The 26,542-nt window shown below is 50.9% G+C and overlaps 8 protein-coding genes across 8 annotated transcripts; 5 read left to right on the top strand and 3 right to left on the bottom strand.

The window, feature by feature from the left end:
- Nucleotides 1-420: 420 nt before the first annotated feature.
- On the top strand, nucleotides 421-1,284 carry P152DRAFT_514959 (uncharacterized protein; the record flags this gene model as incomplete). Its single annotated transcript, XM_033682879.1, has 1 exon — nucleotides 421-1,284. One exon carries the CDS (start codon nucleotides 421-423, stop codon nucleotides 1,282-1,284), a length of 864 nt encoding a protein of 287 aa, XP_033533465.1.
- Nucleotides 1,285-1,400: 116 nt separating this feature from the next.
- P152DRAFT_52795 (acyl-CoA N-acyltransferase) lies at nucleotides 1,401-2,724 on the top strand. The gene is made up of 3 exons (XM_033683054.1): nucleotides 1,401-1,608; nucleotides 1,706-2,136; nucleotides 2,187-2,724. The coding sequence occupies exons 2-3, from the start codon at nucleotides 1,824-1,826 to the stop codon at nucleotides 2,582-2,584; spliced, it is 711 nt and encodes a 236-aa protein (XP_033533464.1). The 5' UTR covers nucleotides 1,401-1,608; nucleotides 1,706-1,823; the 3' UTR covers nucleotides 2,585-2,724.
- A 394-nt stretch (nucleotides 2,725-3,118) lies between these two features.
- Nucleotides 3,119-4,643, bottom strand: P152DRAFT_398511 (SPRY-domain-containing protein; the record flags this gene model as incomplete). Its single annotated transcript, XM_033676467.1, has 3 exons — nucleotides 3,119-3,963; nucleotides 4,010-4,315; nucleotides 4,367-4,643. 3 exons carry the CDS (start codon nucleotides 4,641-4,643, stop codon nucleotides 3,119-3,121), a joined length of 1,428 nt encoding a protein of 475 aa, XP_033533463.1.
- A 2,105-nt stretch (nucleotides 4,644-6,748) lies between these two features.
- P152DRAFT_52769 (ARM repeat-containing protein) lies at nucleotides 6,749-9,844 on the top strand. The gene is made up of 2 exons (XM_033683053.1): nucleotides 6,749-9,642; nucleotides 9,694-9,844. Exons 1-2 carry the CDS (start codon nucleotides 7,012-7,014, stop codon nucleotides 9,793-9,795), a joined length of 2,733 nt encoding a protein of 910 aa, XP_033533462.1. The 5' UTR covers nucleotides 6,749-7,011; the 3' UTR covers nucleotides 9,796-9,844.
- A 7,405-nt stretch (nucleotides 9,845-17,249) lies between these two features.
- P152DRAFT_398471 (uncharacterized protein) lies at nucleotides 17,250-19,231 on the top strand (the record flags this gene model as incomplete). The annotated part of the gene is made up of 5 exons (XM_033676464.1): nucleotides 17,250-17,359; nucleotides 17,441-17,746; nucleotides 17,799-18,026; nucleotides 18,080-18,116; nucleotides 18,167-19,231. 5 exons carry the CDS (start codon nucleotides 17,250-17,252, stop codon nucleotides 19,229-19,231), a joined length of 1,746 nt encoding a protein of 581 aa, XP_033533461.1.
- A 541-nt stretch (nucleotides 19,232-19,772) lies between these two features.
- On the bottom strand, nucleotides 19,773-21,380 carry P152DRAFT_459311 (extradiol ring-cleavage dioxygenase). Its single transcript, XM_033679653.1, has 2 exons — nucleotides 20,528-21,380; nucleotides 19,773-20,471 (listed from the first exon to the last, which is right to left on the bottom strand). Exons 1-2 carry the CDS (start codon nucleotides 21,054-21,056, stop codon nucleotides 19,999-20,001), a joined length of 1,002 nt encoding a protein of 333 aa, XP_033533460.1. The 5' UTR covers nucleotides 21,057-21,380; the 3' UTR covers nucleotides 19,773-19,998.
- A 309-nt stretch (nucleotides 21,381-21,689) lies between these two features.
- Nucleotides 21,690-23,859, top strand: P152DRAFT_459310 (uncharacterized protein). Its single transcript, XM_033679652.1, has one exon. The coding sequence runs from the start codon at nucleotides 21,776-21,778 to the stop codon at nucleotides 23,738-23,740; it is 1,965 nt and encodes a 654-aa protein (XP_033533459.1). The 5' UTR covers nucleotides 21,690-21,775; the 3' UTR covers nucleotides 23,741-23,859.
- P152DRAFT_52543 (uncharacterized protein) lies at nucleotides 23,826-25,576 on the bottom strand. Its single transcript, XM_033683052.1, has 6 exons — nucleotides 24,845-25,576; nucleotides 24,725-24,791; nucleotides 24,588-24,674; nucleotides 24,341-24,541; nucleotides 23,989-24,290; nucleotides 23,826-23,935 (listed from the first exon to the last, which is right to left on the bottom strand). The coding sequence occupies exons 1-6, from the start codon at nucleotides 25,268-25,270 to the stop codon at nucleotides 23,912-23,914; spliced, it is 1,107 nt and encodes a 368-aa protein (XP_033533458.1). The 5' UTR covers nucleotides 25,271-25,576; the 3' UTR covers nucleotides 23,826-23,911.
- Between the last annotated feature and the right edge of the window lie 966 nt (nucleotides 25,577-26,542).

The following is a 26,542-nucleotide window of genomic DNA, read 5'->3' as shown; positions in this document are numbered from 1 at the left end:
TCATTCCGGAATAACACTCCTGAGTTCCGTCTTACCTTTCTCCATGAAACTGTCTTATGAAAGTCCTTTTTTGTTGGCCTAAACATATTATTCTAATGCAAAACACTGGCTTTCACAAGAAAAGATTGTCTCAAGTTCCGTTGTTATGCATTGTATCCAAAAATTGGTTTGTTCGGTACATTGAAAGAGCCGCGAAATAATGTGGGCTTTCACATTGCATATATTCTACTCCAAAATGTTGTATATAAGACGAGAGTACATCCACAAAGCAATTGACAACTTAATACGCCTCTCCTGGAGACATATAAAAACTGTGACAGTGTATGCTCGTTGCATTCTTGGAAAGATCCACTGACATTCGGACATAACACAGCCAATAAGTCGCATCAAATGGCCCCTACATCATACAAAGAACTTACCATGGCAGAGGTTGTCATCCTTGCTGAAATCCTCTCACACCTGCCCGGTCCTGACATCTCGCGGTCGTCAACCGAGTGGGCCGTGTATAAACAAATGACAGTTGACCAGATCAGATCACTGCCCGCCACATTACGAAGTCGCAGGAAAAGCAAAACCCTTTGTTCACTCCATCAGGGGTTACAATCCAGCCTGCTTGAGGATGTTCTTCACGTTTTGTTCGAGCAAGCTAGGGCAACTAGACCCAGCAATCTCCCGCATTCTGAAGCTGCGGATGTATCTGATGCTTTTCAGCAGGGTCTCACCAGTCTATTCGATGAACTGTTCACGATATCTCGCTCTTGGGCTATCAGGGAACCGACCGGACCACAGGAGGTTTGCGCAGGATGCATCCTCTCCCAAATCCAGACCAACCGTCGCACTCTCATCTCAATCCGCGCAGGGATGCTAGGTCGGATGCGATCAGAAAAGCTAGTCAAATCCAGGCGTCTTCAGTTTCTCAATACTTGGATTGATGCATACCCTCACGCGGAGGCGGCAGAGATCTTCCGGATTAGTGACTCCATAGGAGATCATTTGAAGAACCACCTGCGTGCTGTCAGGGTGCAGAATAAAAAGGAGAAGCGGAAGCAGCGGAAGAGGAAGCACCGAAAGCACGACGGATCATTGTCCTCTCTGAAAAACCTCGATGAATGGTTTGGGTCTGAATTTGAGCGAAGGACAACACAGCGAAAGGGCTCGGAAAGCAGTGAGGGCCTCTACGTGCCGCTATTGTGCTCCGCAAGTGCACTTGATAGTGCAAAAGAACAGGATGAGGAAAGCAAATGGAGGAGGAGTTCCATCTACTCCACTCCAAGTGGCTACTAAGACTAGACAGAAGATGTGAGTAATGAATCATCATTTTATTCAATTTAAATGAATTATATGTGACGTTGTTTTGCGCTATTAAGGACGTGACTCTTGGAAGAAACAGAAATGTATATCCTTATCAATAAGCTCAAGGGGCTGAACTGGCTCTGACTGAATTATTGAGCTGAGCCTTTCTTCGCTTCCCGAAACTGTGGGTGAGGACTCTCGCTCTATTACTCACCTGCTGAATGAAGCCTAGGCATTCCTTTTTGCTTATGTACCGATTACCAGACTGGCGGATCAATGCAACATGACCAGTGGATGGAATGGTTCAATAATAATGTGAGTAGATGATACCTGAGAAGATAGCCTTGCTTCAAGGTCTGGTTTCTCGTTTTTGTACCTTGAAAACACCTCTCACCACTTAGAGGTACCTCAGCAGTCAGCACAGCTGTATCATGCAGTACTTCGACTTGGTCTTGATATTGGGATAAAACGTACAGGCCTGGTAATATCAAAGGGGTAAATTTCTCCTCGTAATCTCTATTCTTTTGAAAATGCGCATCCGCCCTCTCGAACCGAAAGATATTTCCGAAGTCGCCGACCTTCAGGTCGCGGCGTTTCTACACGACGAATTATTCACCTGGTTCGACCCCGAGTTAGAAAAACATCCCGAAGAGCTGCGACGAGTGAGATTGGCTCGCACTAGGAATCGCATGGAAGAAGTGGGCTGTCACGGATTCGTGCTTGAAATTGATTCTGAAGACGGATGTGCCGTAGATGGGAAGCGCATCGCTGGGATGACAATGTGGCAGCGAGAAGGGAATGATGAGCTTGCAAGGAGGTGGCAGCATGACACGCTATCAAAGAGTATACCATCTCGGCCAAACTTCCGGGCAATGACGCTGATGGAGACGAAGGGCTGAATCGACTGCTGTTGTGGATGGAAGGCACATATGAGAAATACGTCGTCTTTTCGCACACGAACAAGGAGCGGCTTGCGCATTTCTTCCAAGTCGCGCACGATGAATTCGACCCGATACTTGCTACCCTCCCGTCCCGATGGCATCTAAGTGCCCTCGCGGTGCACCCGGCATTTCATCGTCGCGGAATAGGGAGCCAACTGTTAGAGCATGGCCTACAATTTGCGGATGAGGAGAGGGTCCCAGTAACGCTCAATGCAAGCGTGGCGGGGCGTCCTTTGTACGAAAAGAGCGGATTTGAGGTCGTGAAAACGTGCTTGATCGCCGAATCACCAGAACTCTTGGGAGTGTTGATGGTGAGATCGATGGCCAAGACCAGTCACGAGAATGAATAGGATTCTTTCAGGAGTAGGTCTTGGTGATAGTCTGATTGTAATTCGATATAAAGAGAAGCTCTATGCCACCGTGATAGGGCCAACAGGCAGCGCAATTCTCTCGATTATCTAGTCCGAAGCACGATTGCCGCTCAATTTGCCAAAGATCACACGCTAAAGCGCGACTCAAGCACAGAATAACCCCCACCTATATAAGTGTGGAGGATTTGAGGTCTCCTGTTGCATCGTAGCCGCCACGTACTGGATGAACGCCGAGAAAGGAGAAAAAGCTCGGCGCTTTTATACACAAGTTCCCGAACCGATGATATGGACGCAAAAAGGCCGAACATAGATAGACCTGCGACCAAGTGGTAACCAACCTTGCCATGCCCCGTCCTTTGAAACAACTCCAAGCTCCCCCATCGGTCCGTAAAATAAGACCCCAAATACCATAATACCATCGTCCCAAACCCAGCAGCGCACTAAACGAAGGATCCTCGTAAATCGAAAAATGGTATCACTTTCATGCATCTCGTCTCAAGCAGCGAACAATCATCATCGAACGGACCTCACCGTCTCCACGGTATCGCTCCGCCCTCGGGTTACGTTCTCTGCACCAACCACTTCCGAATATGAGGGGATTGGCGGGTCGGGCCGACCGTCTTGTAGAAGGGGACGCCGGTCCTCATACTCCCCCCGACGGTCAATATCCAGGCTTCCTTCCGGGCTTTCGTAATCGGGCGGAGGGGGGAGATCGGCCACGCCGAGCCCAGCGTGCGGTGTAAGGTTGGATATCGCTGCCACCGCGCTGCTGGAGGTACCTTCACCAGCATCTTGCTCCTCGTGGCTATCCACCAGGGACAAGGTTCCAAGAGAAATGTCCGTCGGGGAACGTTGTGGCCCAGGGCTAGTGGGTAGCCGCGAAGAAACTCGAATTTGCTGCGAGGCGGTCCTTCCGTGTCCTCCATGGTACGCACCATGGACCAGATATCCCCCTCCGTGCGGGGTGAGAGCGTCACGGCCACCTTCTTGCAACAGGATGCTGCCTTGCTCACTGCCATATGGGGGTGGTGGAGCGAGTGAGCCGGCAACCGGTGCAAACCCCCATTTTTTCACGTTTGCTTCGATGAACACATAGCCCAATTGACCGAAATTGACATGAACCTGACAGGGACCGTTGGCACCGATGGTGGGGAAGAAATTGTGGGACTTTAATCCATGCGCAACGTCATCCAGCTTCTTCCCATTACGGGTAAAGAAGATGGTACCCGTACGAGGCCGATATCCAACACCTATAACATCGCCTTGTATATAAGGGGGACCATATGGAGTCGGGGTGAAAGGTTGGTTATGGCGGCGGACTCCAGTCGATAAATAGGCGAGGGAGTGTTTGTGAAAGCCTGGGCAAGTTAATCATACGCCTGCAAATGCAGCGGAGGTACATACCAGGTAATCGAAACAATGGATACGGCTTTGTGGTTAAGCCGATGCTGATCAAAGAAGTCTCGGGTTTCTCGTAGATTTTGGCTTCCCAATAATACACTTCGTTTTGTTTTGGGATGGGAAGATTGCTCTGGACGCTGCACTCGGAATCAAAGAACTCCACCTCCGTACGCTGTTCGACAAAGCAATTGGCAATCTCCAGCTCGGGTTCGAACTCCCACGCCGACACACCCTTCTCCTGTATTGCCAGATACTGTGTCAAGGAAATATCCGTCTGCGATGATTCGGGGGGGTTGGCTTGAATAAATGCTGCCACGCCATGTTAGCGCGGTGTCACCAGGACTTCGAACTGCAGCCTACCTTTGGCTCGTAGATACTCCGATCGTTGTAGCTCCTCCATAGTCTCCAGCGCCTCGGCCTCATCGCGCGCAAACTGCTGCTCGTCATCGTATTCACCCGGTCGGCCGATTCGGTCCAAGAATATGCGGCCATTCTGGGTGTATCGGAAGAAATAGACGAGCATCAACACCAGGGCGACAAAGGCGGCGGAACCAAAGGCGGCAAGCAAGCCGATTATGATGCCTTTGCCTGTGGATCCGGCGCCTGGGGGCGCCACTACGGCGCGGAGGGTCCCCATGCTTGGAGGATGGTCTTCTCGCGAAAGTTCCCAGAGCGGATGCGTGGTGGCCGGCGCCCCCGTCATGCGGGAGAGGTTTCTGTCCGTGCAGGTGTGGATGAGCAGCGAGATAAGGGCGGCATAAGGGGATTTCGGTGGTGACGGAGGTTCGAAGGGACGGGTAGCAGCAGAGAAGCCACGAGCAGCGCTGCAAGGTGGAAGAGAGTGGGTAGAGTGGCGGAGGTGAGGATTGGTGGTGATGACGTTGATGGGTGAGCGATGGGATGCCGGAGGAGGCGGATAGGCGGGATTGGGATCTGGGGAGAGGGACGGGTCGGCGTTAGAGAGGAGGATTCCCAGAGCAGTCAAGAACAGGGGAAAGCAGAATAAAGGAGAATGTAAGGTCAGTACAGGTAGGTAATCAGATAATTAGAGTAGGGAAGTGGACAGTAGTAGTATTATTGCGTTGGATTCAGTGGTGGGAGACGTGAGAGAAGCGGCAAGAGGGTGATCTGATAGAATGATGAGGGCGAGACGGAGTGGAAGGAGCGACCAGCACCCAACTGCAACCAGCGAGGAGATACCGAGTTGCCTGACTGCCTGATGGCCTGACAGTTTTACTGCCTTGATGCCTGACTGTGGAGGCGAGGTTTCGGAGGGTGCATGTGCATGTGGGAACTGGGAAGGTGTCTCGTGTCTTGTGGAGTTGTGGCTGAGAGCACGTGCCTTGGAGGATTGGTGGCTGACAGGCTGAGAGTCTTCACGTGATCACCTGATCCCCCGCCTGATCCTCCTTGTCTCTCAGTCCTGCTCACGCTCTCCATCAACAGGGCAGATTGATTCTCCCCATATCCTGATGATTAGATCTAGGTCATCATCTCTCTGCCACTCCCTATCATGAAAAGACTAGCGTGTCGCCTGTCTCCTGGCGTCTGACGCACAATTATGGACCATGGCTATTAACATCTCCTGGACACTGGCCACGAGAACTTAGACACAGTAGGGTCCAAGTCGGTTTCACCAACGAGCAACGGCTATCAAACTCCACAGGTTCAAGCTTTCAGCCGTAATAATAATCGCTTGCCATACCTCTTGCCTGGTGTGTTGCACACACATCCGCTACCCTAAATTGCACCGTCGGCCTATATGGGGGACCTCGAGAAAAACAGGAAAAGAATTCCATTGTCAGAGCTGTGTCTCCGATCTAAGGGGAAACCGATCAACGATATGGTTGTCTCATGAATTGGTTGCATCTTGCTTGTACTTTTCGAACCGAGGATTATTCTCGTAACCATGGAGTCTAGAACTCCAGACACTCTTAAGACAGAAATTCACACCTGGAGCTCAAGTTAACACGACATGAGCTAGGCATAAAATGAGTGAAAGTATCAACAATAATAATAATAACAAGTCACCTGTGTGAACATCTGCCCCACCGCTAGGATATCCAATCCCCTCTAGTAGCCAACCCGCTGGAATTGCTGGAATTACAAGTTTGCAGTGCAATTTGACTTACCACTTCCCACCATCCGCCCCCTCCACTCTGCCCTCCACTCACCCTATCTCCTCCATCCACCATCACTCCTCTGGTCTGTCTCTTCCTTTGTTGAACCTCATTGGATTCTTCTCCATTCTCCTCTTCCGAAGCATTGCAAGGACCGCATACTCCTGCTGTCCTACTTATCCACGCCCACACACCCAGTGCACACCAACTTCGTCATAGCTGGCCTGTCCTTTTTTCCGTCAGGCCTTACCACACTTAACACCACCTCGCCTTCCTGCTTGCGGTGCTACATATACTCGCCTCATCGTTGCTGCCCGAATCAATTCCCAGCTGTGGCTGTTGCCGACCTTCTCGCCTAGGACTCTCTAGACCAGCAGAGTTACCTCCATCACCCGACCTCATAGCCATGGCTGCTTCACGCTGTTGTTGAGGTAGTCCTCTCCACTCGACCAGGTAATAGTTTACGCTCTTCAACACACATTGGAGATTCCCTTTGCGTTCGAGTAGCTTCGGACGAATTTTTATCCCTGATCTAATACTATTCGCAGTTTCAATTCGCCTGTATTAGCGCATCTTCATCGACCGAAGACGGCTGTGCGCCCCTCCCGAGTTCCGACTCGTACCTATTCCTCCGCCAAACGATTGCGGTGCACCCATCGCACCCCGTTCAACAGTTTCACCAGCGTCCGGTCAGGAACACATAATTCACCATGGATTGGCAACCTGGAGAAGTGCCCCTGGCGCAACTAGCGCTTTACCTGAAGGACTCGTTGAGTGGGCATGATTCAAATGCGCAAAGAAACGCCGAATTGGTACGTGATCGATGGAATGGGAGCAAGCCGTCGACGGGCCATTGAGGATGCATTGTGCTGATGCGAATACCAGATGCTCATGAACGCCAAAAAGTCCCCTGACATGACCAACTATCTCGCATACCTTGTATATAACGAGCAAGCACCCCCGGCCGTGCAATTGAGCCAGGACCAGTATACCTTGGCCAGAAGTGCCGCCGCCCTCATGCTTAAAAACGAAGTTCGACAGGACTACAAATCAATACCGGACACCAGCAAGGCATATATCCAGTCCGTCATCTTGCTGGGGCTTCAAGACAAGCTTCCTCAGATACGAAACTATGCTGGGAGTGTCATCACCGAGATGTTAAAACAAGGCGGCATTCTGGGCTGGCCGAAAGTTCTGTCACAGCTGATCGTGTTGGTTGATACGAAGGATGGGTCCGTCGCTGCCCATACGCAGGAGGGAGCCATGAGTGCGCTATTGAAGATCTGCGAAGACAATAAACGCGCTCTGGAGAAGGAGTACTCGGGCGAACGACCGCTGCTATTCATCATACCCAAGCTGCTCAACTCAGTGGGACACCCCGTCGCAAAAGTCCGCGCTTTGGCCCTCGCGGCTCTAAACGTATTCCTTCCGGATAAATCCGATATCGTCATGGTGAATCTCGACCTGTTGATGCAGAACTTGTTCGCCATTGCGTCCGATTCACACGATTCGGTGCGGAAGTACGTGTGCCGAACGTTTATCCAGATCGCCGAGATCAGCCCCGATCGGATCGTACCGCATATGAAGGACTTGGTGGACTACATCCTGCTGCAACAGCAAAATGTGGACGATCCGGATCTCGCTCTGGATGCGGCGGAATTCTGGCTCACAATCGGTGAAGCCGATGATTTGCGTGCGACCTTGGCACCCTACCTGGAGAAGATTGTTCCCGTGCTACTTCAAAGCATGGTTTACGATGAAGAAGATCAACTGAGGCTTGAAGCCGAGCAAGAGGAGGATGCCGCGCAGGAAGACCGTGAGGAAGATATTAAACCCGTGTTCGCGAAGCCGAAAGCATCACGCGCAATCGGCGCAAACGGTGAAGAACTTCCCAAGAACGCCAACGGCTCGAACCAGCAAGCGATCCAAGACGACGATGATCTTAGCGAAGGGGAGATTGAAGAGACGGACGAGGACGACGACTATGGATTAGGACCGGAGGACCATTGGAACTTGCGCAAATGTTCCGCAGCGGCTCTCGATGTGCTGGCGACCCATTTCCATGAACCAGTTTTTGCATATACATTGCCTTACCTTAAAGACAACCTGAGTCACCAAGATTGGCCACGGCGAGAAGCCGCCGTTCTCGCGCTTGGAGCGATCGGTGTCGGCTGTATGGATGATGTCCAACCTCATTTACCGGAGCTGACGGCCTACCTGGTCACCCTCCTAACGGACCAGGAAGCCGTGGTCCGAACCATCACCTGCTGGGCGTTGGGTCGCTATTCGGTATGGGCCTCGCACCTGAACGATATCGGAAAGCAACAGTACTTCGAACCCATCATGGATGGCATTCTCAAGCGGATGCTCGACGGGAACAAACGAGTGCAGGAGGCTGCGGCTTCCGCGTTCGCTACCTTGGAGGAGCGAGCGAAGGATGCATTGGTGCCGTATTGCTCCGTCATTGTCCGTCAGTTTGTCGAATGTTTCGCCCGGTACCAAGATCGGAACATGTTCATCCTATACGACTGCGTTCAAACCTTGGCCGAGCACTTGACGTCGCATCTGGCGACCCCGGAGCTTGTCAACATGCTGATGCCAGCGCTGATCCAGAGATGGTCGAAACTTCCCAACCAGTCGCGCGAAATTCTCCCTCTGCAAGAATGTTTGTCCTTTATCGCGACCGCCCTTGGGTCCTACTTTACGCCGTACGCCCAGCCCATCTTCGCCCGGTGTATCGTCATGATCCATGAGAACTTGCAGATGCTTTGGGGCGTTCAAGAGGTTCTCGGTCCGTATGAGAGCGAGAAGGATTTCATCATCACGAGCCTGGACCTTCTCAGCGCCATCATTCAGGCCATGGATCCGGCCAAAAGTGCTCAGCTCGTTGAAACATCGAGTCCGAACCTCTTCGAGTTGTTAGCATTTTGCATGAAGGATCCGAACGATGACGAGAAGCAATCGGCCTACGCTCTCCTTGGAGATTGTGCGATTTGCGTGTTTCCCCAGATGAAACCCTACTTACCGGCTCTTTTCGATATTCTCATCAACCAGCTTGATGTGAGTAATCTCAACCAAGATGCCGATGATACTGCGTTTGCGGTCATCAACAATGCCTGTTGGTCGGCCGGTGAGATAGCCATGCGCGCTGACAGTGGACTGGAACCATACGTAGATGGTCTGTTTCAGAAACTCGCCATGATCCTGTTAAGCACTACCGTCCCAGAATCGCTCAACGAAAACGCTGCCCTTGCCTTGGGGAGGATGGGAATCTCGTACTCGGACAAGTTAGCCGTACACCTGGCTGGATTCGCTGCCCCATTCGTTCGGACGATCCGCAATGTTGGTTGGATGGACGAGAAAAAGCATGCTATGGTTGGGTTCAGTAAAATTGTGCTTCGGAATCCCCAAGCCATGGAAGCAATCCTGCTCGACTTCTTCCTTGAAATCGCATCCTTGCCGCAACCACAGACCCCAAACAAGGACATGGGTGATTTGATCAAACAGTTCCACGAGGTAAGATTGAAGATGACGGTTGGAAAACATTTGACTGACATGGGATTCCAGGTGCTTTCGGGGTACAAACAGCTTATTCCCAACTTCCATTCTTTCCTAAGCCACCTTCCACCCGAACAAGCCCAAAAGATCCGGGATACATATCAATTGTGAATAGATCAGCATCAGATCCGCGATCATCAAGGAGGGGCATGGCGGATAAATGAATACAGTCGGTCATCTGCCGGAGGCTGGTGACTGAAGCTAACGCTTATGTCAACACAAGTGGACAAATGACTGGATGACTATCATGAGGAAATGAACCATCGCCGATTTGGATGAGAGCGGTGGTAATCCTGTCGCAAGGTAACATTGTATGTATGACTGGAGACAATTGGCAATAGGATACTAGAAGCCGTAATCCATCCTCTGCTAAAAAGAGTAAAATAAGCAAAGTATCCTCAATTTCGTTCTGCATATCGGCTCGGTGATCGATTCACTTGTGCTTTGGAGGCATACGTCCTAACTTATGTGTTTGACCAGGGGTTGACGAGGACCGTTAGCCGAGCCACTAGGTCGTGTCGTCGTGATAAAGGATACTCAGCAGTCCGCACTCCACTTCATTTGAACTGCGTCGTGTTTTACCAACATAGCTGGCTTAATGCTAGCGTGCTTTGCAACTTACTATGTAGGCAGGTAAATCCTATCCCAGTGGCCTCCACGCATCGACCGTTCATTTCCGTTCGCCGTAACACGAAATAGATCCACTCCTATTTGGATATCTCCACGGATCGGCCATCGATTTGGTTATATTCATGTAGTCGATTTAGCAGCACTAGAGCCCGCCTTGGCGGATTTCTCATGATCGGTATCGTCGTGTCTCTCCCATTAGTTGTACTCGCTCCCCTGGATCATGCGACTTGTAGCATATTGATATCCACTTAGTGCGGGCGTAGATCCCGCCGCTTCCGAGTGGAGGGCGAGAACAAGGTTGTTTATTATGCGACTAGCAGGAAGAGGATGGACTGGTCTTGATGGGCTTCTGTATTCAGTCTTCGGGGACATATACTCTTCAGAGCATCGGGGCTAGGATAGTTCAATAAGAAACTGTTGCAGTTCGTGTCTCAGCTTCTTCTCGAGCATGAAGTGAACTGTACGCGGCTGTAGGTAATCCGAGAATATGATCATAATGCATACCCAACTTAGGTATGAAGGAACCGTAGTGTTAAATCCATACTTCTGGCATGACTAATACATTGATATCCAATATCTTCGAGACTCTCTGCCATGTTATGGATGCCAGTGTATTCAACTCACAATTGATAACACATTTCATCAACATTCAGGAACCAGCTGTGGCACAGTCCCAAACCCAGGTTGGATTGTGTGTTCTCGGTCATTTAGTAGGTTTGGCATACTCGGTATGCGACTTGCAGGGCGGTGATACTTCGACGGGAATGAGGTTGGGATTTACAACTTCACTAATTCCACGTCAACGTCACCAAAAATAATACTCTCGATTATCAGCTGTTCATTTTAAAGGGGATGTATAGAGTCGTAGTGACATGTTGAACCACTTTCAGACTGATAGTAGGACAGTTGGTTTCACAGCAGAGCATGGATATTGGGGGCGAGCATTAAGATTGATGTCGGTTTCAGCTTCACGGCATCCGATATTTTCGGACCTGAATATAACCCAGTAGCAATTCATATTGTTTCATGTTATCGTGCTACGACCAGGGATGATTGACTCTGTTACAAAATCGAGTCTGCCTTGCGGCTCCGCCGTTTGATGGACGGGAACAGGCTATAATTGGAATATTCGTAGACATGGGCCGGATGGATTTATGAGATGAATTTAGGATAGGATATCAGTCAAGGACCTGTTCGAACATGTTAGTTGTCAACAATCAATACGATATTATCGTATATCAAACATTGGGAAGAAGCTGTTGGAACATTGAAGTGTCTCCACCTCGCCCTTAATATCTGCAACCGGGATTCGGCAATGTATCAGCACTTACGGAGTAGTTGCACCAGCCATATACTCAAACTGAATAATGACCCACTCTGCTGCTCTAACAGACTCAGTTCTTCCGAGGTCTCATTGAGTTCAGGTGCCAGTGAAACTGCACTACCAACACGGACACCAAGGGATGAGGCATGATGTCGAATTCGAATAGACCTACGGAATAGCTCTTCATCAGTGGCACTGGGAATTTATCTTACCCGACCTTTCCCCGTGGTGGCGTGGCCATGTTTTGGCTGTGCGATAACCGCATGCATTTGGAGCTACATCAGAGCAAGGCATGTCTCGCAGGCATGTTTGGGGAGCCAGAAAATGTACATATGCTGGACATGGTTCTTTTCATTGTCTCCGAGAGCTCCTGTTCGTCGACTGTCAACAGCCTGTGACATTGGCGCATGAAGAGGTTGGGTATCAATTGGCATCCCGCGGACCTTGGACATCGCCAATATGCAGCCAGGTCTCAGGAGTCTTCAATAGTAGACAATATCGTTTCCGGGTGCGATCCTTCGGGGTTCTCGGCTCTGTCATGTGGAAGTTTATCCCAATTTTCGTTGCTGGTAGGTACTTGGGCAATTGGCTCCAAAGGTTTGAAACAGGAGTGTGAAGAACTTGTCCTCAAGAACAAGCAGCCATCATGATCCTGTCACTTGCATCCCAAGCGTCACGGAATATTCCTAGACCACAGGCTAGTGGGTGCCTATCTCGATTCTTTGCTGGGGATACTGGTACCCGAAAGGCGAAATCCGATCATTTCCTCTCCGAATCGCGGGTGGCAGACCACGGTCCTAGCGCAAGGTGGGCATCCTCCCAAGTTTCCGTTCCAGCAAGGGGGACGGTACTTACCGTACTACCCAGTACCCAGAGAACATGCCCTGTCGGACGAATGTATCATGTACTTAGGGTACGTGCCGGTAGGCACTAACTTTTCTATTATGTACCCTACTCGAACGTTGATCAGATCATTCGTAGGATTCCAACTGACCGACTCTCCTAGTCGCCAACTCAAGTTTCCACACACTTTTTGGCTTTGCTAGTTTTCAACGGTCAAGAACGGCGAGCATGGATCTACAGCTAGTGTCCCAGATCACAGGATTGCAGAACTGTGTTGGGGGGCCATCTGATCAGTGATCACACACTAAGCTGGCAAGCCTCGACTTGGCTCCGGGTCCTTTGGAGCTATCCATGTCTTTGATCATCATCAGTCTACGGTAGTAGTACCGCAAGAGCCCACACTCGCCCCACAGTACCCTATTCATACCGCAGGGCGCAGGCTCAACTCCATGGTGTCTCCAACTGCTCTCAACTCTCGAATCTGGAGCTACGAAGCAGCAGGCCAATCCAAGAGAGAATTATGTATTCTGTGTCTAACCATGATATTGGAAAGATACGCTCAACAATAGGGTGACCCATCTGGGCCTCTTGCGAGCTTCAAAGTCAAAGGTAGGTAGGTATAGTTGGTGTTCCGGTCGCCCAGCCGCACCCACCGGTAACCTCGGACATGAATCTCGACTTCTCAAGTCTCGACTGGACCGATCATCACCGATCTTCGCCGATCTTCGAGCTGGACCAAAGAAGAACAGAAGAACCTGCAATGGCCAATGTGCGAAACGACCGATGCTACCCCTGTTTGGTAGCCATGCCACGCCCTATCCTTGACCAAGGGAACCCTGAGAATTGAGATTTAGAGCTCAGAACTGTCGATCGGGACCCCGGAACCGCACAAGGACTGCAGATTGGGTTTGGCAATTCTAAAAGCTGCCTCGCCACATTTGGCAGCGGGAGCTAGACCGAGTGTAGCTTTATTTTGCGGAAAAGCGGGGTGGGTACATATATTTCCTGCCGACTGCAAGTGTTCTTCATGCAACAGTATTTAAGATGGCGCCGATTGGTAGGAACCAGGTCATATTTGCAAGCGCAGAGCAAGAGGGGCAAAAGAAACAAAAATTGCACCACTGCTCACGTCCGGTTCGACAATCCAGAGTCTGATTCCCATTGACCGATTGAATGATTGACTGATTGATATTGATAGGTAGATCTCTCTTCTCATTAGTCATCAAGTCTTGTGGACGATGCAGCCATGAGTCACCACCCACAAGTCACCACCCTGCGAATGTCGATCCATTGCCCGTGCACATGGGCATGGCATGTCGGACGCTGTTATAGGGGTCTCAGCCACCGGGGAATGATGAAAGGATGAAATGATGCTGGATAAGGACCGAGAGTTTCGATAATAAGAGACCTGCGAAGACAAGAAGAAGCGATGACGAGGGAGAGACGGAGTAATTCGACAGGTGTAAATATTCCGAACTCCGTACTCCGCGGACTGACCGGAATACGAATCATAAAGGTGACGCTCACCTGTACTGAAGCCTGTTTTGGGGATTAGTTCCGACCTCATACTGTTCAATGTTCGGAGCGGAATGTGGTCAGTAGAGGTGTGGATGGGACATGGGAACTCGGGCTGTGCGGGTCTGGAGGGGTGCGCTAGAGAGGCAATCGCGGGCTGGGGGGACCAATCATCGTTGGGCGGCTCATGCTCATTCTAATAATAGTAGTTGTAACGGGCTGTCCCTGCTGTTCCTGGGATGTGGACAGGGCCCAGGAACCGGGGCAATCATCCGGGATCATGGGTCACAGTCTCACACCCTTTCACTCAGTCCTCATACCTCTCTCCTCAGTCCTCACAGTCCTGAGTTCAGTGAGTCCACAGATTCGCAAAGTGCCAAAGTCACAGACCACAGCGCACAGACCATTCCAATTTTGCTCAGGAATTTCATGAACTAATTAGTAACTCATGCCTGACGTCCGCCATTCATGCAACCTGAATCTCAACTTTCAAAGTCTTTCAAGTTTTCCAACTTACCTTGATAATCTTGGCACAATGTCATTCCATGCTTGTTTCGGGTTGCGGTTTTGTCAACATTCTTCAACGTTGCTCTTGCCTTGATCGGGTCTAGCTCAGCCATCGGTCCGACTGGGGGCTTCTTGGCATCACGGCTGCCTGGAGTGGCGTCCTTCGCCGCTCCCGTCCCTCCTCGGTCTTCTCCCATAGGCTCTTCTTTTCAAATTGCTCCGAACCAGTGAACGTCTCTCTGTGAACCTCCTAAACCTCCTCATACGAATAGCAGAAAACTTTAGCCCTTGCATCTTCAGTCTTGCATCTTCACTATCTGTCTTGTCGCAGGACGGCATAGCGACAGTGCTTCATGCCACTTGCCGGTCGGTGTTCCCGTCGCATTTCTCGGGGACTTCTTCCGACCATGGATGCAATTCCCGCGGAGATGGGACAGGTGAACCACCAACCCAGCGTGGTCAAGGGCAGCTAAATCGACGATAATAATATCATCGAATCATCTCAGAGAATGAGGATCGCTCCGACACGCCATTTTGCGGCTCCTCACTCTTTCATCCAACCAACGTGCGAATTGCCAAATCCACCAGCACGAAGTTCCCAGCTCGCGACCCTCGGCGATTGAACTGGACTATGGTCGCATGGGACGAGCTACAACTTGGTGATAAGCGGCGGTCGGGCATCGCCTCCATTACTACCTTTTGAGTCTGGTTTATCGTTTCATTATCTGACGATACCAGAACAGGATAAGCGGGTATCATTATGGAATGTGGATGGAGTGCGGATGGTGTTCACTGGTCCGTGGTGGCAGCCATGCCACGAGAGAGCATGTACTAATAATATGTATGTACGTCGCTCCCAGGATATCGGGTGTTCGAACCAAGCCGATCAATGGATCCACCTTGGCCCATCTGATCCTCGGTCCATGGAGAACCCTGGAAACAAGAGTGCGCCTGGTCGTCATTCATATTCATCTTGGTGTGCTTGGAAAGGTAGCGTTGGGGGCCAAGGCAGACGATTTTGTCCTTTGTAGAGAGTATAGGTGACAGAGGAACGAGTTGATACTTCGTAACAAGACAGGACTGAGACGAAGGGTTATTGTTACATTCAAGCCCTGGTCCGGCTGCTGGTCGAAGTGCGGCTGAAAGGGTCTTGGTCCCCTGGATCAAAATAGTCACTTACCACATGGATCCATGTCTAGCAGGACTCACAGGGGTTCGGCTGAGTGTGCAAGCGATACACCAAAACATCGGCGGAATTGACACATCATTTCATCCCGTCCCTCATCGCCAGTCCAGCCATCGCCTCATCGCCTCATCAAGCTTCTTGGGCAGTGGCAGGGTCACTGGGAGGCTTGTCAGTTGCAGAACCGAATCGAGGAATGAATCCGCATTCCGCTCTTCCGTGGACCGCAAGACTGGATATCATATTACCACCACGACGGACTCAGCCACTGGCCCCTGACCACATCTCCCTCTCGCTCTCTCCCGTCTCCTGTCTCCACACGGCAGCACATAAGATAAACTTAACATGAAGAAACATAATAACAAACTTTGGCGGGGTAGTCCCAGTCCAGCCTTCACAGTTCACCTTGACGGGAGAAAGTTGACTTAGGAACACACCTTTTCTCCCTCCTGGGAAACTTTCATCCACATATATTCCGTGAGCATGCTTAATATCGAACAAGGTGCGGGAAATTTCCGGGGGCAGTGTTGTCTCTCCCCTGACCATCCATGGTCCAATCGTTCAGATAATCTTAGCCGCAAAAGCCTCACGGCCAAGTGGCAACAATATTCGAACCCGCATTACTCCTTTCGGACACCTTTCGTCCCGCGCCAACGGATCTTTCCGGTGCGGAATCTTCGTCCAATTTCTCGTCACTACATCCCTCCTAGGCTCCCACATCATGACCCCATGGGCCGTGGCTGATGGCCCCCTCCCTCGTCGAGCCCCCCTCCGCTCGCTCCACTCGCCTGGTTTCCTCCCGAGTGGTCCAAGATGTGGGTTAGCTAGGCAGATTAGCGTGTTTCTAAAATCGTCTGGTGCAATGCTTGTGCCTGGTCGAAGCAACCGTTAAACTTGACTGGTAGGGATCTAACCTCCATCCTCAACGTCAATCACTAAAAATCTATGACCATCCGGCGTCCTGGTCTCGCTCGGAGACTTTTCTTGAACCCCTCCTCAGATCTCCCTTTCACAGCCTCAATTGTTCCATACCGCTGTTATGATGTCGACTGCTGCACCTGATTTCGCTCCGTTCTATGCAACAGGGGTAATAGGGTGGACAGCTCAAGTTCATTAGGCGTTTCTTCTCTCAATCATACATGTCCGTGTCACAGTGAAGCTGTTCGACGGGAAATTAACCCTCAAGACCAGTTCAGCCCTGCCAAAAACGTCTTTCGTAATAGACCCCTCGACACTACTCCGTAATCTACATAATCTCCTTGCAACGCTCCACTCTTTTGATGCGTGGTCAATCAAACCGTCGGATCTGATATTGACATCCTTTAGCGACGGAGTGACGCTTCTTCATTACACTAACTATCATCTCCTATATACATACATGGGAGACTCTCCCTTTCGGCTCTCGTTTCGAATCGGACGAGTCTTCAACAAATTCATGGTCCAGCTTGCTCCTCCACTGCGTCCTCCCGTTCCCCTCATTGGACTTTCAGTTAGACAACCCTTAACTCTTAGATCTTTGCATCTTTGCACTGGTTCGGTCTAGACTTCATTCCATATTTTATAATGGCTGGTGCTGGTGGTGGACCATCGCGCAGGAGCCACACGAAGTCCCGGAAAGGTTGTAAAACATGCAAGAGAAGACATATTCGATGCGACGAGACGTTTCCGCAATGGTAACCATCTTGATTTCATGAGGCTCCTTGTGCTTACAACTTTCTTTTCTTCGTCCACCGTCTGGAGCTGACCACTGCTAGTCGGAATTGCACCAAGCATCAGGTCCGCTGCGATTATATGGACAGTCCCACTGCACCTGGCGACGAAAGTCCTCGGTATCCTCCCCAGGCCAATCTACTCTGGACGCCCGAAATTGAGAGGACTATTGATTCGTGGAGGGCAACGGGGGAGTTTCCATTCCCTGAACTCAATGTCTTCCCACAGCCACACTGGCCATCGGTTTCGAAAACCGATCTCCGCTTGATCTACCACGTTTGCTCCATCTCTAGTGAGCTGCAACGGAATCGAACGTCCAAACTAACGATATGGACCGACTACATCCCCAGGTAAGCATAATGGTGACTCGTGATCAATTCTTACCCATCTAACATCGCGTAGATTTCTAAGTTGTGCAGCGTCGCAACCCTTTGTATTGCACGCTCTGCTATCTTTTGCGGCAGCTCACCTGGCCTGGGTCACTCAGTCACCAGAAACTCGGAACCTTGCCTTTCAACATAATATGATTGCGATGAAAGGTCTCCACGAAGCAACTCCGTTGTTTTCCAAGGCCAATTCGGATTCCATTCTCGCCGCATCACTGCTCCTGTCTTGGCAATCCACAGAATGGTAGGAATGACCATGATAGAAGGGCCTCGTTCATCAAGCTTACTCTGCTTTAGGCGCAATTGGCTATCTCTGGTCACCGGAATTCGGACTGTAAGTGACTGATGTAGTTTCCGCCACCACCAAAGCTAATGAAAATCCAGTTTGTAGCGTCAATGTATCAATGGCGCGAAGAGTCATTGTTCGCGGATTTCATCGCGGATTTTCACTTCACCCCGTTTCCCACTTTGGCGAGCATATCGACTTACCAAGTGACCCCCGAAGCGCGAGACCAGCGCATGAGGATCCTTCAACATGTGCAGCAAGCGCTTCAAAGGTTACAGCCATATCTCTCGGAAAATGAAGCAGAAAAGAAATGGGTGGAGCAGTTCCAGGGCTACATTGATCAGCTACGAGCGAGCAATCCCGCCCAGTCCGTCGAAGAACAGTTCAGTCAACTATACGCATTGAGGAAATGGATGTTCTGGGTCCCCATCACGCTGCTGTCGGCACGAAAGGGCGACGTATTCATGCTGCTCGTCCTCGCGCATTTTTATGCCGTTGCATTGGCAGTCGAACCCAACTTCCCTGACATTGGGGCAGCTTTCACCGCGAACCTAGCCGTTTCACCCTTGGAGGAGATTATTCGTATCATTGACGCGGTGTCGGCCACTCCAACATTCAGTCAAAACACCCAGACAGCCTCCGCGATGATGGATTTCCCCCGCGACACCCTTTCCACCTTCCGGACACGCGTGGACTGGAGTCGAAGGCAATCTCAAGAGATCGCAGCGATTCAGAGCGATCCATATGGGCTCGATACCTTAAGCTTGGATTTGGGCAACCAGATTGCGGAATTTGGATATTCCCAATCGCTTTCTCCCGCGTTTGCCCCATCGCCGCTTCACCTGAGCTCACCGACCATGATCTCTGACCTCTCGAGCATGCCGCCTATGACACCACGATCGCCGTGGCTCGAAGTTCCACCCTCTGGGATTGAGCCTCACCTGTTCACACCGGCGAGTAGTAGCGTTTACGCCAGTCCAACGACATCGTCCGCCATTTCAAGCCCGGCCAGTTCGATGCCGTCAACCGCCGCGGCGACTCCGTACAGTCTCCCGTCCGCCCATGACGATGGGCTTTTCAATTTTGGGAGCCCACCGACAACATTCGGTGGCTACCCGCATCCCACGGGGTTCGTCGCACCACCTCCGACCGTGTGGACATGAGAAACACGGTTATCTTGTACAGCAACACAGACTGAGACCTTCTTTTGGCATTTCAGGGAGCCCCAACCGCCACGATCGTCGTACGCCTCTGCCGGTCACGCCGACGTCCAATTGCAACCGCAGGCAATGAGTCCACGGGGATACCTCGCTCATTACCATCAACCTGCCCACTCATCTCCAGTGGCTGGATCGAACTCGAACGATCCCTTGTATGGGAATGCTGGAGGCTCTTCACACGCGCATCCTAAGTTGCCACCGCCGCAGCTCCCCTCCTCTCCGCACCATCTCCTACAACACCTTTCTCTTCAATTACCTCCTCTACCAAGCTCGGAGCGGTCTAGTATCCCACAGGTCAAAGTGGATGCCAGCCCTGGGCATATGGATGCTACATCGGGACCTCGCACGAAAGTAAAGAAAGTTGAGGCTGAGGTCGATTATAAACTTTCTTAGGGCGATGCTGATCATGACTATGGATACCACAACGATGTAAACGTGCCAAGATGCTCATCGGATTTGATTACTTCTTTTCTGGCTTGATACCCCATGGATCATTATGGATCATTATAGCAGTTCGACGGCATTGGATCTTTCGATCTGGTTCTTCAGTCCTGTATTATTAGTTTGCGCTTCATTGACTTTCATATCACGACATGCATACGCTAGGGACAGGAAAGGGGGTTATATGGGGGCGTGAAGGGTTATCTAGGGATCATCCTGTTTCCGGCTCCAAAGCGCCAACACCGTGTATCCGTACTCATTGACCGCGTTTATTCCCAATAATAAGACCAGATATCCAGTCCGAGAAACTCATCCGCATACCCCATCGCCTTGCCATCGCCAGCCGCCCCAGCACAGACGACCAAAGGAAGGAAATGCTCCGCTCCACCGCGCGGATGAGCTTCATAGGCCATGGGCAGCTCTCTCCAGCCTTCGAACCGTTGGCCGCGCTTCACCGCGTCTGATTCCATGGTAATGTCCTTCAAGCCGTCATTCCAGTCCTGTAGCTTCCGCTGAAACCCCGGGTCGCCAGTCCTTCCACTGAACATGGTACGAATGTTATGAAACGAGGCGAAGCCTGATCCGACTACAGCGATGTTCTGCTCTCGAAGGTATCCAAGGGCTCTCCCCATCGCGTAGTGATCTTTGACCGACTCGGAAGACAAAACGGAAACTTGTACAATGGGGATCGTCGCTGATGGGTGGACCAGGAGCATGGGAATGAAGACGCCGTGATCCCAACCTAGACAAAGTTTATTAATCAACGTTCGAAGGCCTCCTAAGCATGTCGCGATTCACCTCTCACATCATCCATCTTCGCCTTCAGACCCTCACCAGCCATAGCTTTCCTAACCTCCTCCGCGATCTCTGGGCTCCCCGGTGCATCATACTGAAGCGAGTAGGCCTCGGATGGAAACCCGCCGTAGTCATAAAACAGCTGATGCTTCTCGGCACTTGATATGGCCGGTTGCTGTTGGGACCAATGCGCAGTGACCAATACGATTGCTCGAGGAGCGTCCTCGGTGCCCAGCTTCAAGATCTTAGGAACCTTTGTCTTTAGTGAGCGCACGATACTCTCGTGAGACGGGTCTCCTAGAACCGGCATCGGTCCTCCACCATGAGAGAGGGCAATGACCGGAGCTCGAATGTCGGATTTAGCGGTCATATTGAGGGCAAGTCGAGGGTCTGACGAGGCGTTCCAATGAAACGTCTGCTCCAAAGGGTTGAAATTAAACGCCACTTGGGGATGGCTCGCCTGCTGTGCTACCGTGGAAGGGAGAGCGGAAAGCAATAGAGGGACGCTTCTTAAGATGCGTTGAGGGCGCATTGAGGTGGGTGGTAGAGCTGGGGCATGGCCAAAGGTGTATATTTTCGGACAGCTCGCCCTTTTTGAACTCGACACGAAGTCGAGATATAGGGAGGAGACGATGGGAGCGGCTGATTAACAAGACAAGTCCGTTTATAGTGGGGCTTTGTCAGAGTCTGGGAGAGGGCGGAATCAGTCCGCCATCGGATACAGATTTCGGTATTCGGTACTCCGTAAATCGTAATACCGACCAGATCTGAGAACTAAGGTCCGAGAATGTAGGTCCGTCTGTTCGGGATAGGGGCGAGACCACTTTCAAGCTGCATTTTTGTTCTTTGCACTCTTGATAAAGTAACGACATGACGATCACGGACGGATCGGTCGGAAATAGCAATAAGGCTGCAGCGTGTGGCGCTGGATATGTGGCGTCCACGTGTGGCGTCCATGTGTGGCGCCGAGCTCGTTTGTCACGACTTACTGTTTTCGCTCCTGTTGCTCGGTCAACAGAGCCCAAAAGCCAAACACCATCATCGCCTTCATGATATTTAGACCGACACGCGTTCGGTGAATTCGATTCAGACTACTCATTCTCAGTAAGTATCTAATCCTCCTGTCGATCGGGCTTTATGAGTTGGTATTAATTCACTTGGACTGTTTACTCGTACATATATATTCTTGTTCCCACGCCTCTTTCCTTGATATTTCTTGCATCATCGCACCTTACCATTGCGGACTGAATTATGGCTCGCGACGACCCCTTCACCATTTTTGAAGATTCACCAGCGAAAGCGGAAGATGATCATCTTGAGGGGGATTCATTTGAGTCTAATAGCTCCGTCCAAGACTACGGGGGTGGAGAAAATGAGCCCGATATCTTGTTCTCCGATCATGCGGTACCATCAATAGAACACTCGCCCTTCACAGAGCCGAAATTGGCATCTTCACCTCCGATTTTACCGGATCCATCACAAGCATCTCGACGCATGTCAGCACTGACATCGACGACTACAATTTCGTCGTTCCCTCCATCGGTGATTTCCGAAGAGGACAGTCGGTCTCCTTACACCCCCTTAAAAGAGCGCCCAGCTTTCCGTAACCCCTCATCCATTCGCGCTATGCAAATGGCATCTCCTCCTCCATTTTCGACTTGGGAAACATATTCCTCGCCTCGCATGTCCCGTCGTCGTGACCAGCACCCTTCGCGGACGAGCACTCCCATGAGCATGCATCGTGCTCATCGATCTCACCATGCGATCTCATCTTCGAGTTTACGGAGCCAGAGCGATTTTTCGGAACGTTCGCATACTGTCTCTCACCGCTCCACTACCCATGGCATATCGCCCGCCGAAAAGAAAAGGTACCCGCTCGTTCTACTACATATAACGCTTCTACCGGTCACAAGACCATGGTCACAGGAGCTTATGGAATCAGTGCTCCCGGAACGCATTTTGAACGACTATCGGCGACTTGAAGAGGCACTGAGTGAGACGGTATCGGTACGAGGTGTGCTCATTTCTCATCCACGAGAGGAATATGACATGCTCGAAGAAAGGCTGCTGGAGAGCCTCGAGCTTCGAAAACCTCGCGTGGGTCCTTGTGGTCATTTTTGGGGCGGCGAAGCGGATAACGAAGTGTCGCCGCTTGGCAGCAATACGGTGCATGACCGCCAAGGTGATACAGACTCGCGGTGCAAATGTGAGGTCATCATCGCGGAAGAGGAGAGGCTTTGCCAGACATGTCAACGCGAGATGATGGTTCCCGGATCAAAGCGTTGGGATGTTCGAGTATATGCTGCTAATGGACTCATGCGGGCCGGCGCCTGGAGCGCAGCATGGTCGGAAATGGAACGGGTGGATGCAGAAGTTGACCTGTGCATTCCTTCGGATATCCGTACAGAGCTCGACCGCCTGCAGGCGGAGGAGGACGATCGATTTGCAGAAGCTGAGGCTAAAGAGCAGGCCGAGTTCGCGGAACGAAGGGAACGAGAAGCGTTCGAGAAGATGTTCACCGATCAAGAGTGGAAGAAGCAGAATGAGATGTCAAGGAACGAGGATGCGGCTTCTGAAGAACGATCTGCAAACATGTCTACTCCGATGCCATCGGAAAACCTGCCAGATCTGCACGGACATCGAGCTTTGCATACCGACCCGATTCCCCTGACAACATTGCTCAAGACGTACCTTGCCCACCAAGCACAGGATCGTCGCAATATTGTTATCCTCATGCTTTCAGCAATTGTCTTACTGTTGGCGATCGGGATGGGGAATCCACGAGCTGGTACACAGCTCCGCCCGACTCTTATTTCCGAAGAAGTCGTACAGCTTCCCCCCTTCATTGACGAGGATCCGAGCAATCCACTTGCCTGGTCATCAGGCATGTCTCGAGAAACGACGACAACGACGGCTACAGTGACCAGTTATATGACGAGCGACGTGGTACACGGCGGCCCGGATACCAGTAATGTGATGAGCGACGTGGTACGCGACGGTCTAGATACCAGTTATGTAGCGAGGAGCGACGTGGTATACGACGGTCTAGATACCAGTTATGTAGCGAGGAGCGATGTGGTGCATGACAGCCCGGATACCAGCAAGAAATCATCACCTCAAGTTACTGAAGTTCCGAACGAGACGATCGGGTTGACCCTCAGCAAGGATATGGCGACATGTGCTGGGTCGTCTGTAAATAACGAAAATATGGCGTGAATATGAAATAATAGGGCGGGTATCTCCTGCACACATCACGATCGGTGGTTCGAACTGTTGCTCAAACGATTCTCGAACGAAATCGAATGTTGACGCTGAAGTTGTCAAATCATAATACACTGCATTGTACAAGAAACGCCCAACTGCCTCAGTGATTACTATGCTCTATGATTATGAATCCGACGAATGGGTCTGCTGGAGGGGATGTGAGTAATTGAACATTGTCAATATGGCAGAGGGATACTTACGCGGACATTGGTTGTCACAACAATCTCGCCAGGCTTCGCTAGATGCTCTTGGCTAGTGGAGCTTTCAACCCAGAAACTGTTTCCAGTTCTGGTCGGCTTGGATGCCATGCTTTCAAGCTTGATATGGCGAGGCGCAGAGCTTCCGGTTGTGCCAGCACCGGAGGGGAAATGGCTGGAATCGTCTCCATAGCCTTCGCGATACCTGTTCGAGTATCCGCCGTAGCCGCCTTCGTAACCCTTGTGATTGCTGCGTACAGTCCGATAAAACACGGCAAAGGCCGGAAGGCAGCCGATGATGACAGCTGGATATGGTCAGTCCCCTTCCCATAGAGTCCCTATGTGTCCAACCTACCAGTTGCTGTCTCGATGATCCCCCAGAAAGCCAGCCACGGCGGAGCTGGACTTGAGTCAGGATTGTGTGTTCGAAGCTGGACGACCCGAATCGTGGCCATGATGATGCAGATTATTCCCAAGCTGAATATTCCAACCAGAGAGATTTTTTGTGAGCGGGAGATCTGGATATTCCAGATGAGTCCGATTGGTAGCAGCATGACTATCTCAATCAGTAACCGCCTTCCAGGTGCGAATTGCTATCCTACCCATAATATCTGTGATCACGTCCACTGCATAGGAATACCAGAGGCTCGCAAGCTGAGCTTTAATATCTCGGGGGGATTGACATTCTCCTGTTAACGGTTAGAGGACTAGAGGGACCCGGAAAGTGTTGCCGACATACCCGGAGTGAACCAAGCTGAAAGAGATTTACACGAAGTAAACTCCGAGACGATAGCGCCGATTAACATCTGTCACGGTTAGACAGTGTTCTGGTCAATAACAACTCGAGGCTAATCCATACCACGGCGGAAAGTATCACGACTACCCACCACAGCCGCATTTGCTTCTTGATTCCTTTCATCAAGCGCCGATACCAAACCAGAAAGGAAGCCTTCACAAGCCACAGCGAAACCCACAGCATCATCGTACAAGGAAACATTATTCTCGTCAGATAGCGTGAATCATTTTCGATCGTTTCATAAAGTGCCTCTCGTCCAGTGGTAACAGCGTAAATCCTCTGCAGGAGGTGATTGATGGAGAGGTACATTCCCGCCAGCGATACGAATACCGCATAGGCGAGGAAGATGAGAATATCCTCGGCCTGCCACCATACTCCTTTCCATATCCTGATTCCAAAGCGACTTATGATAACAATGGTCGTCAATGTTATCATGGCAACACCCGTACCGAGCAATCGATTATACGTTACATAATCGTTGGACGACATTATTCACCGGGGTTGGACGTTCCAACACTCGACTTGACAAGTTTTCGATTCAGAATTGGATCTGTCGTGCTGCGGTGGTGTGACCACCAGCGGATGTGAAGAGAGTCAAGAAACGAGAGAAATCGTGACGAGCGAGTGGATCCGATCGCAGAGATCCGATCGGAAAGCAGAAAGGTGGAAACTTTGTCCAAGCAGCGGGCGCTAGAGTCATCCAGAACTCCCGGTCATAAATGTTTGAAACGCATGGACGAGAGAGGCAATGAGATGGAAAATCGAGAAGATAAGACACAGGATCGACACTGAAAAGGCGGGAAGCGCTGCGATGCGAATATAAGAATGGACTGAAATTCGAATCTCTCTCCGGCAAGCTTCCCAAGTTCGCTGGTCTCGCCTCTCACGAACCAGTTGTCAAGCAAGAGTCAGCACTCAGCACAGAATTCCGCTCCTATCTCCTCCTGGGCTCCTGACTCCCTGGTTCCTGCCCACCTGCCTCGTTAGAATGATATCGTAGTACACGGGACATCCCAACAGCCACGATGATTGGATCCGGATCGGTTCTCCAAGTGGGTGTACCCAAGTGGGTGTACGCAGGCACGGTTTGGGTAGGCTAAAATGTTAGCACTGAACAGGGCTGTGCGATATCGCAAATTCGCAAGCCAAACATCTGCCCAACGGCCAAGACGTAACGTGCCATGTGGAACTAGAACAGTTCAAAATCTTTGGAATGAGGTACCGGGCAACCGCCATGGTCGTAGCGTTTCCACGGTTTCAAACCTGGCAAGACGTGATGGGAAAGCCCGCGATATCGTGGTTTGCCAAGTTGGAAGCCGTTAAAAGTGGATACACACAGCTGCGAGCGAGTCGGGATTCGGGAATACTACCAACATGTAAGGGGGGGGAAATGAGCATGTAGATGTGCGATACTGCGATATATAGACTGATACCATAATCGCATCGTGGGGGAAGTATTTTCTTTTGCACGGTCTTCGACCAGGCCTGGCCAGGGTTCGTCAAACGTTAGAGCACCATTACCCATGTCCGACACGTAGACTTCGTGATTTGAGACCTAAGTGGATGCGAAAATTTGACCGTCGGTGCATATCTTTTTGCTTTTCTCGAGATGTTCACTCGTCCCCGACATGAATCTTTTAGAAAGACTGGACGAGTGAAGCGGGAGTGGCGTCGAAGATACTACGTAGTAGGCCAGATACTTCTAGGGCCGATGCCCCAAGACCAGCCTTCGATTCCCATATTGCAAAGTTGTTGGAATAC

Source organism: Eremomyces bilateralis, assembly GCF_010015585.1.
Source record: "Eremomyces bilateralis CBS 781.70 unplaced genomic scaffold P152scaffold_12, whole genome shotgun sequence".
Lineage (NCBI taxonomy): Eukaryota > Fungi > Ascomycota > Dothideomycetes > Eremomycetales > Eremomycetaceae > Eremomyces > Eremomyces bilateralis.
This window is presented reverse-complemented; position numbering and strand designations above follow the sequence as displayed.